The sequence below is a fragment of the Artemia franciscana genome, chromosome 2 (genome assembly GCF_032884065.1).
Source record: "Artemia franciscana chromosome 2, ASM3288406v1, whole genome shotgun sequence".
Taxonomy (NCBI): Eukaryota; Metazoa; Arthropoda; class Branchiopoda; order Anostraca; family Artemiidae; genus Artemia; species Artemia franciscana.
This window is the reverse complement of record NC_088864.1, coordinates 49,663,682-49,677,295: the sequence shown is the minus strand read 5'-3', so window position 1 is coordinate 49,677,295 and position 13,614 is coordinate 49,663,682. Positions and strand designations below refer to the sequence as shown.

Sequence of the window (13,614 nt, the reverse complement as noted above, 5' to 3'; positions counted from 1 at the left end):
ATATATTTCAGGAAATTTTTTGGTAGGAATAAGTTTATTTTTTAATAATTCCAGAAAAAAAACTTTCAAATAAAAACAGCAATTAAATTTCATGGAAAATGAACAAATACAGTAAATTTTAAATCACAAGAATTCCTGGTTGAGGGATCAATTAATTTCATCAATAATCTATTTAATTATTGTGCATTTAATCTTAAAAGAAAATCAAACTCGAACCAAAATTACAGAAAGATTTATTACTTCGGTAGGTTATAACAGATGTAGACTTGTCTTTAAGCAATTGTCTACGCCTTAGAATAGTTTACAGAAGGAGTAGAGATACTCAAAAATCATCCTGCCTGCATAGATATCACGTTTTAATTTTATAACGGCCATATAAAATGTACCTCTTTAAAAACAGAACAATTGCCCCCCCCCCTCGAACTTCAATCCCTTATATATTCAGAAATTAAAAAAAAATAGAATAGCGAAAGAAAAACAAAATTTAAACTTACTACCCAGGTATCAAATTGACCCTCTTTGTTTTTATTGTCCTATTCAACTAAATAAAATGAACAGGTTCAAAAAAAACTTCGTCATCAGAGAATCTTATCAAATAGCTTGTGATAAAAAAAAACTAGAAGTAAAAAGTGACTTTGAGCAATATTCACCAAAACTAAAAATGGAATTATATTGACAATTGCTACACTGGCAGTATAAGCTTTTTAGGTGATTCTAAATATATGAAATTCTTTCAATTTATTGTTACCCACCCAAAACCAAAAATCTGAGAAGGCTTGCCGGATTTTTGAAAAAAGGGGAAACACCCCCGAGAAAGCATGCGATCTTATTGAAAATCCTTTATTAGATACATCATAACACATTTTGAAGATTGAGGCTTGAAACCTCTATGGTAGGGTTCTCTGATATGATGTATCTAATAAAGGAATTTTCAATAAGATCGCATGCCAATATATTCGACGCCTTTATACTTCATAACTCTGACGAAAGTAAAACAGTTCAAAATAGGGATGATACCTTTTTATTGACAGTGAAATATAAAATTATTTAACTGGATATTTCGAACACATATACAGTGTTCATCATCAGCAGTAAAACTAAAAGACATGAATAAAAATAAACAAAATTTATACCTAATAAACTAATTACATATAGTTTATTGCTCTTATTTTTTTCAATGCAACAGCCGAGGCAAATCTCTTTGACCTTTTCGGTTCCGGTTCATTAGAATTAACTGACATATTACGTGGACAGAGGTCATAGCTCTTAGGTGAGGTGATATTTACTTTATTTGACCTCAGTAAATTATCATAAATTGAGTTCAATCCAAATTCACCAGTATCTCTGTTTATGGAATTATTCTTGAATAGAATTTTTTTAATTTCAATTGTTTCCCTGAAAGTTTGCTTTAAACCTTGGTCCCTAGAAATCAAAGAAACATTTTCAAACAAAATAAAATGATTTGGAAAATTAAAGATATGCTCCGAGAGGGCCGACGTGAAATCTTCAGGTTTGGTATTTTGCTTTAAAGACGATGAAATGGAATTATGATGTTGTAGCAATCTCGTTTTTAAATTCTGGTTAGTACGTCCCACATAAGAGCTTCCACAAATACATGGAATTTTATAAACCCCACTTTGTTGCTCTACGGAAGTCCGATCCTTTCCAGAATTTAAAAAACTAGCCAAAATATTACTACCTCTTAAAGCTACCTTTAAACCATTATTTTGTAAAATTATTTTTAAGTTTTTCACTCAAACCTGGAACATATGGTAGAGAACAAAAAATATCTTTCTTTTCTGTTGTTTCCAGAATATCGTCAGAACATTCAAAAAAATTTTTCCTTCTTTTCGAAAAAGTCTGGTCAATTAACCAACCCGGATAATGGTTACTTATTAAAATCTCTTTTAACAACAATAATTCCTCCTCAATGAATTTTGGAGAACAAATTCTAAAAATGCGGTGATTTAAAGATATGATTAAACCAATTTTTACTTGGCGAGCATGACCGGAGAAAAACGACAAAAATCTGTTATTGTTAGTAGGTTTTCTGTAAATCTTAAAATCCAGACTATTTTCATTTTTTAAAAGAAGGACGTCCAGAAAAGGAAGTTTATTATCCTCTTCTAATTCTATTGTAAATTTTAAATCCCCTCCCCAAAAATTAAGATTTTCTAAAAAACTTTTTAATTTAAAAAAAAATAAGAGCAATAAACTATATGTAATTAGTTTATTAGGTATAAATTTTGTTTATTTTTATTCATGTCTTTTAGTTTTACTGCTGATGATGAACACTGTATATGTGTTCGAAATATCCAGTTAAATAATTTTATATTTCACTGTCAATAAAAAGGTATCATCCCTATTTTGAACTGTTTTACTTTCGTCATGGAAAGGCAGTGTGGTCTTCGAAGTTATCTTCATAACTCTAGAAAATTAAATTTTTTTCAAAGTGACAACTTGATAAAAACAATCACTCCTAAAAAAAATTATAATGAAAAACCAAAAAAAGTATCCGTTCAGAGGGAAAATACAAAAATTCCCAGCATTCCGTTCAGGAGAAATACTTTTGATTATAGTGGTTTCATATATCAGCTCATGGGTACTCATGTAATGCAAGTAAAAGATGACGGTTTATTTTTACTGAAACTATCTCTTATTAAGTTGTTTTCCTTCTGATTTCTATAATTATAAGAACTTGGTCTCAGCTGGACTCCTAAATTTTTGTTTGACATAGCATCCATAAAACCAGACTTAACCATCTTAACTTTTTTCATCATCCACTAAGAAGGTGGGATTGAAACATGTTTTTCTTGTAGCAAACAATAAACATAACAAAGAATAAAATAATAAATAGAATGATAAAATAATAAAGAACAACAAACAAATATATTATTTAGGGTTATATATGTGTCCATAAGGGGGGGGGGGTGTATTGTCAGGGGAATGACTATTATGTTGAAAAGGAGCATAAAACAAGTATTACCATTGTACAACTAGTCAGCACAGCGTTCCAGAGACTTCTACTTTTTGGGAATTCCACAGTATGCTCACAGAGGCTGAAACTCGGACGGTTCCAGATCAATTTTTTTCTGTCCTGAGTTACTCTATAGAATTCACAGAGCTAACGGCGGAACAGGATAAACGTCTTACCGCCTTTGAAAATAACAATCTTCACCGGATTCTAAGGATCAGTTGGAGAGACCATGTCATCAATGACGAGATCGTACTCGCATATGCCAACCAGACATTTTATTATCTTATTATTATATTATTTAGTTTGTTAGTTTTTTTTTATATTTCAAGCGAACATCCCTAGACAATCCCTTATGAAAAATATCTGCCATGTCTGCCATAACTTTCCAAGGCCTCTGCCATTCATAACCATAATTTACAGCTGAAAACATCGAAGGTTGCTAGAATCAAATTCTTTGTTCTAAGACTTATCTTACAGTCTTTCTAAACTTGTTTCAACAACAACAACAACAAAAAACACACCGCGCCCTGTCTATTCTACTTTTTATATCTTCCCGCCCACTACCTTCCTAAAAAATCATGCTACCTATGTAAATTAATTTCAAACAAAATCCGGGCAGATCTCAAATTTTCTATAGGAGAGAAGGTGACGTGGGTAAACAATTTTTTCTAAGATCCTCTTAAACGTTCCTGCACCATAACTCCTATGCGACTTATAATCTATGCATAACTAACTAGTGATATAAATCAAGACCCTATGTGTTGCTAGGTTACGAAACGGTGTATTTGCAATATCTTGAGATAGCTTAGGGTATCAAGTTGAGACTTTCAGGAACACAGAAATACATACTGAATGATGATTTTAAACTGCAAAATTCGCTTTAATGCCCTTTAAAATTTTAGATCTGGCGTTCCTTATTTGTCATTAACAACGTAAAAAATGTAAGGTGTTAGAAAAGGACCACACATTGGAACCAAAAGAGCAGGTAATAGTAAAGGACTATATTAAGATAATCATACCATGTTTAATTTAACACTTTCATATTACTCGAAATTTTTGTTTTTTTGAAATGTCTAAAAGTCGAGTGCCAGAAATCGGCTATTGACCTCCCCCCCCCCTTCTTCTTGTTTCCTGTTTTAGCGTTATTATGATAAACTATAAATATTTGAGAGTACATGCTGGAGAACTTTCATTTGCTCCTGTCTTGAAATCTTTTACAGAGTTTTTACTATGATTAACTATGGCTTAACTATAGTCAAATTAATTAGCCTGTTAAAATCCAGCTTACTGCGAATACTTTCAAGATCAGCTAGTCCCACAAGGAAATATCAAGTTTACAAATTTGAATCTAGTTTACCTAAACAAGCAAATCAGATCTGAGTTGCAAGCGTGAAACAGTGTCACACTACAACAGCTAGTGCTTAGAGAAAGAGGTATCTTTGGGAATCAACATATTGTGTCAATCCAAAACTAATCCGAATACGCCATATATTTAACATAATTTCGCCACATGTACCGAATCAATGTTTAGTGAAAACAACCTTCATATGCAGTTTTTGTTTGTAGCGGGTGTTACATTTAAAGAACTTGGATGGAAAATAAGCACAAAAAATGCTAAAATCATGTGGCACAAAACAGATTGGAACGTGTAGCTACCTTTTGAAGCTGTAATCTTTGGGAACCAACGTATTGTGTCAAGTGGAGGCCGTGAGTAAAATTACCGATGATACGGAAGATGCAGCAAGATGGTATAACAGTGAACGAATGTACCGGCATGGTAAAATGTCCCAGTTAAAGATAGGAACGGAGCTACAATTAATAATAGGTGGGCAATAATAAAGAGGTTGGAGGAGCTATTAATAATACCACCAATTGCAAGCGTGATATTTGTCATCATTACTTCGTTTTTTAATTTTTTTGTGCAAACTTGTGTGTGTGTTTCGGAACACACACACAAACATTCTACATAAAAACAGAAACAAAAACATTCCTCTTTGTTTGGTTAAAATTATGAAGAAACAGAACAAGTAGGATGCCAAGAAATAACAGGTTGAATCTCGCATAGAATGAGGGGTGTTTCTCAAACATGTTAAATGGAACGCGCAAGCTCTCAGAATCAGTGGAGTTTTAGTCTATAATACCCTTAACTGTTCTCATTAAAATACTAAAACAAATCCCTCGAGGTCAAATTCTTTCAAGAGAAGAAGGACACTAGAAAACAGGTTATAAGGCAGAAGTCGAACCCCTTGCTGTTTTCTTTTTGTTATTATAAAATATAGTTTTAATATGCTAAATAATAGTTTTGTCCGATTTTTTTAGTTAAATAATCTCTAAACTAGACTTAGTCAATAGCTGAATGAAACCAATCTAAAAAAAGAAACATTTCACTTAACGGCAGACACCATATTTTGGTAATTATATAATTTAAGATTTCATTTTTCATTTCAGTTTTTCTCGAAATGAACTTTGGATGAGCAGTAGGACAATTTTGCTCTCTGGTCACGACTTATCTTGATAACATTGAGTTGAAATATTAGTTTTTAGTTTCAAATGTAATCCTGTTAAGTCAATCCGATTAGCAGCTGACAGTAGTTATTTCATATGACTAAGAGACTTACTAAATTCTCTAATAGGACGATGTCGATCTTCTTGAATTACGCATATCCTAGAGTCCTCACCAACTGTCACAAGATGATTAACAAGTGATGCAAATCCGGTACAAGGGACACTCTTGGACCTATACAAAGAATGATCATGATAATAGATTCACAATTTCAACCAGATTCATATAACATAATGTCAAACATTAAACATACTAAAGGGATTTACTGCTGAACGTCATTCTTCTACTTATAAGTTCAACTTTACTACAGAAAGATTGACCCTAATAATATATTTACATTGATTGCCAGAATCACAAGAAATTTGAGCTTACTCAGATTTTTTATCTGAGAACATAGCGCATAATATTATGGTCAAACATCAAACACACTAATAACATGTACTTTTGATCGTAATTTTTCTACTAATAAGTTCTAATTTGCTCGAAATTCAGTCGTTTTATGACATTTTATTGTGTATTCCCTATATTTTCAAAGGTTAGTAGTCCTTATTTTCAATGAGCATTGTAAATATGCCTTTCAGTGTACATTTGTACGATAATTGTACGGCTACGACAATAAAATGGCAAGTTATTTCTGGAAAAGTATTCAACACAACTAAAAGATATTTTGGTGAGTCCTAGGAACCTTTTTTCAAAGGGATTGAGAACATTTCCAGAAATACAGTAGGCGGACGGCCACATGTTATGTGCACATTGTGATCGAACATACGACATGACACTAGATTTTGTGTGGAAAAGTGTTTTAGAAGTGTTCAGTATTAAGTTGCAACCATTCAAAACAAAGTAGTATTAATCGTCTTAAGTACTCTTCAACTTATGCAGTCATTGGTGAGCCGCAGTTTAAATGCTTATCATGCACATTTGCGGACAGAATCAATATCACTTTTCAAATAAAATCGAAATAAACATAAACATTCAACATTTTGCAACCTCCATTTCTGCAGATATTCACAGTAAACACATGAAATGGAAGCAAGAAAAAATAAAAATGGAAAATGGAAACAGAAAATGGAAGCAAATGGAAGCAGAAAAAATAGATAAAGCCTGAAATGTTTCTGCAAAATATACCATTAATCATCTTCTTATAGGTGACATCAGTTATAGTTTAGCACAATAACTGAATCATTTTCAATATCTTTGCAATTTGGCAAAATTATATTTAGAAAGTTCAAGCAACCGTCCTTGTTTCTGAGTTTTAGTGATGAATAAATACATATTTTAAGCTTGGCAACTTAAATAATGGATTCAGGTCAAATTTGATGAATGCATTCTTTCTCGGGCATAAATGAAATAATATAACGTGTAACATACATGGACCTTCTAAAGGATAGATAAACTAAACGTCAGTCAAGAGATATTCCCACATTCCTCTTTTTTTTACCATCACATAGGCTAAACTTGTTCCAAGAATTTTAGAAAGTTAAGGCATACCTTGTTCCATGAACAAAAATACATAAGAAAATCTTTACACACTTCAGTTTTCTAATGACCAAAACAATAAACTATGAAGTATTCTGATCGGAACATAGTGTCAATTGAAACGAAAATCTATTATAAACGGTAATTTTTTTTAAGACAGTGGGTTTTTTTCATCATAATAAATATTTATAATAATATGCAGTAATTATTATTTAAGATGGATCATATTTAAATAGTAGAGGCCTCTCCAAGGCCACTCAGCGCGTCCCCAGGTGGAGGATAGGGGAGCACATCCTACAGATATGTAGGGTAACTCCATAGGAGGCATGACCAAGGGGGGCAGGGCGTAAGATCCAGGTCTATGGACAACGACCTCTCCAAAGGGCTGCCTCGACCCTGTTGGGGTTCCCAAAAGACTGGTGACCTCGCGATTAACTCTGTTTTTCCTTGAGGAGTGGTACCTTCGAGGAAATTATAGTTTAACAAACGACGCAGCATTTGCACTGGATTCTGATTAATGGATATTTCTTCTGGGCTTTGTCTGTTTTGGTGGGTGTTTTTGGGCTGAAAAACCTCTTCCGAGCTAATTTATCAACTATAGGTTATCTCCACATAGTAACAAAATATTTGTAGGCATGAATATATAATGAGTCAGAGGTAATAGGCTTGAGATTTTCAGTGCAGGATTTCAACTCTTGCTATAAGAAGAGCATCGCCAAGTGCTGAGAGCCATGATGGGCCCAGGATTGCACAAAGCTTCCATTGAACAGGAGATCCTAGGGACTTCCTGTTGTACGCTTTGAGCTGGTTTAAGCACTACGATGTAGACTTGAAAAGATGTGTTGTTTCCCGTACTGTACTGGCTCTGGGACCATAGCCTTTCCTGAGCTCAACACAATTTCAATGATTTAAAGAATATGAAATTGTATCTTGGAATATTACGACGTAAAAGATAACTATTGTGTCAACAATAGTAATAACTAGTATTTTAACAGACGATTCAGACTATTAGAACTGGACTAATTGGGAGTTTCAGAAACTCACACCCCAGGGGCAGGAAACATGACAAGGAGCAGGGCTCATGATAAATAAAGAAGCTGCTAAGGTCTGTTTAGGCTGGGAAAATATTAATAATAGAATACTAATTGCTTATTTTATGATTAAAAAGTTCAGGGTGTCAGTTATAGTAGTATATGCCCCTGTAGAGCCGACGGACGGAGATACTATTGACTCAGATGAATTTTAATTACAGTTACAAGAACAATATGATATAGTTACAAGAAAATATGGTCATAAAATGGGTCTCCAGTTAACATGGTATTCACGTGATGGTAAGACAGCAAACCTTATTGATCATGTTATTGTAAACCGGAGACTGGCAGAATCAATACAAGATACTAGGGTATATAGAAGTGCTATTATTGATGTTAAAAGTGAAAGTCACCATCTAGCAGTGTCTAGGGTTAATTTAGAGCTGAAAATTTTGGAAGGATAACTATCTTCCGGGAAGCTATGATATTAGTAGACTTCGGGATGAAAACTTAGAGTCCAGGAACAGTTGAATACTAAACTTAAGAGTTAAAAATTTGAAAGTGCAGAAGATGGGGGGGAAAGCATTAAAACATGAACTTAGGAGGTGTGAAGTAGAGGCCATGGATAAAACTGCCGGGATCTGATAGATGCACCTAGAAGGCATAATAGTAAAATACTGTACTGACATATTAATAAATTGAGAAGGAGAAGTCAATGTGGACTTGTTCCAGTTAAACATAGGGACGCGGACACAATTGTTGATAGGGAAAGAGTTAAAGAGAGATGGGCAGAATATTCTGAGAATGTGCTAAGCCACGATAGAGTTAGAGGAAAAGATATAAATGAAAATGAAAAAGTTTGTGACAGCTTGGATGTGAAGGAAGATTTATTTTGCGAGAAAGAATTAGTGACAGTACTAAATTGTTTAAAAAATAATAATGCCCCAGGTGCAGATAGTGTGGTAAATGAGTTTCTTGAATACGGTTGCTATGAGGTTAGGAATAAATTACTGAAGATTATGAATATGGTTTTTGAAAAAGGGGAAGTACCTAGCGATTTCAGAAAACCCTAATTGAATCCCTGTGTAAGAAAGCTGAAAAGAGTGAGTGTGGTAATTATAGAGGGATTAGCCTGGTTTCTGTAGATAGCAAATTACTTAGCATAATGATACTTTTTAGACTTAGAAATGCTGTAGACAAAGTTTTAAGAGAAGAAAAGCGCGGTTTTAGGAAGGGTAGAGGATGTGTTGACCAAATTTTCCCTCTTAGGTTAGTAATTGAGAAGTTCCTGAGTCACCAAACACCTTTAGTCCTCAGTTTCACAGATTATGAGCAAGCACTTGATTCAGCTGATAGAAGAGCTTTAACAAAGGTCTTATCCTTGTATAGTATACCAGACAAATACATTAAAGTGATTAGTGCTATGTACGAGAATAACGCTGCTGCGGTTAAGGTAGGAAATGAGGTTAAGTAGCTGGTTTTGTATTGAATCAGGAGTTAAGCTGGGTTGTGTTCTATCCCCACTTATATGGATCTTTTTGATGGACCTTGTGTAGAGGAGTACAGGACAGGCAATGGGAGAACACGGAATCAAATGGGTAAGCAAAGCTTTCCTGGACTTCGACTATGCTGATGATTTAAGCATCGAGAGCAAAGTGAGAGCAAAATGAATGAACTTTTGGAAGTTTTGCGAGTTTAGGGTGGTAGAATGGGTTTGAAAATTAATGCTAAGAAGACTATGTCACTAAGGCTAGGAAAAAATGAAGATGAAAACGTGAAGTTTGGTAATGAAAGGATCAAATCAATTGGACAACTTCACTTACCTTGGTAGTATTACAAGTAAAGACGGTGGGTGCAGTGAAGATGTCAAAAGTAGAATAGTCAAAGCTCAGGGTGTTTTTTCACAGTTGAAAAAAAAAATTAGAAGAATAGGAAGATAAGCCTGCAAACCAAGTTAGAATATTGGAAGCTACAGTGATGACAGTGGATAATTATGATTCTGCCGCATGGGCGCTCCAGAAAAAAAGGAGGAAGATTTGCCAGATGTTTTCCAGAGAAATTGCCTACGGATTGTTACCGTACACTTACCGTATTTCAAACAGTAGGCTGTTCGAAAAGTGTGTTTCAATACCACTTTCTACGAATGAAGGATGAAAATTACCAAAGATTGTTCTTTTCGCCCAGCTGTCTAGGGCTAAACTGAAAGCAGGTCGTCATCGGTTGGGATGGGAGGAATTCGTAAGCAAAGATTTAAGAGAAATGGGAGCTTCCTGGGAGGGTTTAGAGAAGGTAGATTTGAATATATTGAGATGGAGGAGAAGCGTGCGTAGCTGTGTTGGCCTCAGGCAGCTTGATCCTGTGATGAGTTGTTAGAGGTAGTATTATATTAATGGAAAATCAGATGTAATATGAGATATTATTTAAGCATAGTTTTAATATAGCCCTTTAGATACAAGTGTTTTTTCAAACTTCAAAATTATGTCAATCTTTTCCTGAAGGGCTATTGCCAACCAAGAAAACTTTTGTGGGAGTAACTACAGTTTTAGGCGTAAGCAGTATTCACTTGTCACGTCGTTTTAGTTACCCTTCAGCTGCTTTGACTTCAACAAATTCAATTCTTATTAAGTACTTAGGCAATATTTCCGTCAGCTTATATTACACAGTAGCAACAGCCATGTAAATTTGTAGCAAAATTCATTCGATACAACATCAACAACCAAGGAATAAACAATCATGTGTGAACATAACGGTTATTAAAATACTAACTGATGCAATGAAATATTGTTTATCCCAGCAAGCTATTTTTGTGTGAACGTAGAGTAAGACGATTATCTATCTCTACGGGAAACGGCTCTATCCAGCACCATATAGGATAAGTACATACATCTATATATCGTTTGTCTACAATGCATGAGCAAAGGATTGTCGTACCGTCTACTATAATCTCCGACTACCATTGTAAATCAATTTTCAGGAATGTTCTCAAACTTCTCCAAATAAGCAAATTATGGTGTTAAAAAACCCAGAGTGCGCAAAACTATATATTGTGGGCATACATAAACACAAGGAAAAAGTAGTAGATTGGTGGCTTTCTATTAACTAGGAAAATTTTTGTACTAGGCGTACGAAAATTTAGGACCCTATCTACAGAGTAAATTGGGGTCCAGCGGGATATTTTTAAGGTCCTGGATCAAACCCTTCCCAAATGCTTGATAGTATAGTCCTATTGAGTAGTAGGTCGTGGCAAGGCGATTCCCAAGATTTGAGCCATATTCTAAACCAAATTCGATTTTCTAAGAATCCTAAAAATTTCACCTTTATTTCTCAAAGTTTAATTTGCCTAAAACAACAATTCTATGAGTTAGAAAAAAGCCACAATATTCTGTTTATACCAGAAAAGTACTTAGAAGTTACTAATAAATTCATGTACTATATTTCGATGGTTTATAATTCACAATCACAAGAAATTCTTCTATTACAAGCAAACACCGCTTATTTTCATTTCACTTTCAAGAAAAATGGCAATGGTTATCTAGGTATATTTCTCTAGGAGAGAGGGAGAGGTGTTATTTTACCATAAAAACAACACTCCTCTCATCAATTTTTCGAAGAAGATCGCAAAATAGGGAAACGACACTAAAAAAAATCAAGAAAATACCTTGAAAAGCTTTTAACCGTTAGGCTTATGATATACACTATTTTCAAAACGTTTCCAACGTTTCAACAGCTTCCCTGCTTTTTGTTAGTCACTAACATTCATTTTATAAAGCAAGCGAAAGAGGATACGAGGCAGCAAGCTATTTTTCCAGCTGTAAAGTGTCACATTCACAAATAAAAAGGTTACTCAATTCTACTATGAAAAGCACAAGCTTTTAAAGAATCTTTTTGTTTTTAATGAAGGAAACTTGATTTTAAAAAATTACTGTAGGTCCCAGGTTTAACTCCTTAAAGTGTTTATTAAATTTTTCTTCGTGTGGTGCAAGCTTTTCTTTCTCCTTTTTCCTTCTAGCTTCAATAAAGTAAAAGTCTACTCCTAAAAAACACTGCCTAGTATATTCAAACTTATATACTTATATAGACTTATATTAAACTTATATAGCACATAGAATCTTTGAGTCGCTGTACACGATTATAGAAAAAAGGAAGGCAGAATGCTATTTTTCCAACTATAAAAATTGATATTTACGAATAAAAAGGTTACTTGATTCTGTTATAAAAAGGACAAGTTTTTAAAGCGAAAAAACTTTCAAATACTGAGGAAACTTGATGAAAAATTACTGTAGATCCTAAGTTGAATTCCTTAAAGCTTTTTTCAAAACTTCTTTCTGTGGTAAAGCATTTATGTCTCTCTTTTCCTTTTAGCTTCTAAAGAGAAAAAGTTTACTCATGAAAGAACGCTGTCTAATATATTTAAACCACTAGCCTATAGAACATAGAAAATTCACTAAACACGATTACAGAAAAACTAATTACCCTATACGATGTAATCCTTTCCAATTGTTTTTCTCTTTTATTGACGAATTATCTGTGTCTACTGAAGCAAGAATAATATTGCCTGAAGACGTTGAAAAGCAGAATAAAGAATTATTGATCCACTGAAAAAATATTTCACTTTAATAAGTTCAGTTAAAATCAAGTGGAACATAGAAATTACTAAAAAACAAAAAAAAAACAATAAGCAATTCAATGATATAAATAAAAAAAACACTTTAGGTAAACACTTGTTTCAAATCCTATCCTGTGCATTGTTTAAAAATACTTTATTTTCAAACAACATCTAAAATACTATTATATGTACAAGCAGCACAAATGGCAGCAAAGAGATCCAAAATCAGAAATGAATTTTCAGGCCCACATTTTCATTTAGGTTTCTTTTCTATGTCCAAGTAAAAGAGTATGGGTAACATAACTTGCAAAAGCGTGATCTAACACGAGAGTTGATGAAAAAAAATCATAGACGTCATCTAGCGCTTGGCATTTTTTCCAGTGTAATAATAAGAAAAAAACAATTTAACTGGTGTAGTTGGTAAAAAAAAAAAGAGTGTCGTAAATAATAGTGTAGTAATGACTTGTAAATTGGCAGAAAATAGGGTCGGAATAAGCATTGGTGGGTTTTTTTCTGCATATTCTAACGCCAGTCTCTACTCTTATAAGTAACTCATTTTCTTTGGTCCAAGTGTTCTTATAACAAGCTCTTCTCGATTAGGTATATAAATTCGTCTTAATTTGGTAAAATTAAAGTTTAGGAGATATATTATTCCCCATGGTAACTATTATATCCAGCTTTAAAAAAACAGTAACTAATTCATTGATTACTCTTTTAAAAAATTATAACTAAATCTACAGATACAACTTCAAAAAAGAAAAAAATACACTATACAAATTCCAGCGTATGAAGAGCTTAAAATAATCTGTATATACCCAAAGTGTGGTACAACTAATGATTACCATGTAATTTTACAATTCAAAATAGCAAAATCGTAACATGTTTGAAGTAGAAGCAAAAATTACTGTAGAAAGTAAAAATAAAACATAGCAAAATAATTGCAATGTTTTTGCTGTTT

General features: G+C 33.4%; 1 protein-coding gene across 1 annotated transcript in view; it reads right to left on the bottom strand.

The window, feature by feature from the left end:
• Positions 1–13,614, bottom strand: part of LOC136043178 (nucleoporin Nup43-like) — an 83,367-nt gene that overhangs the window by 19,278 nt on the left and 50,475 nt on the right. The window contains exons 3-4 of the mRNA XM_065728110.1: positions 12,524–12,645; positions 5,596–5,714 (exon numbers count right to left, since the gene is read on the bottom strand). Of these exons, the coding sequence (XP_065584182.1) occupies positions 5,596–5,714; positions 12,524–12,645 (241 nt within the window). The remainder of the gene's footprint in view (positions 1–5,595; positions 5,715–12,523; positions 12,646–13,614) is intronic.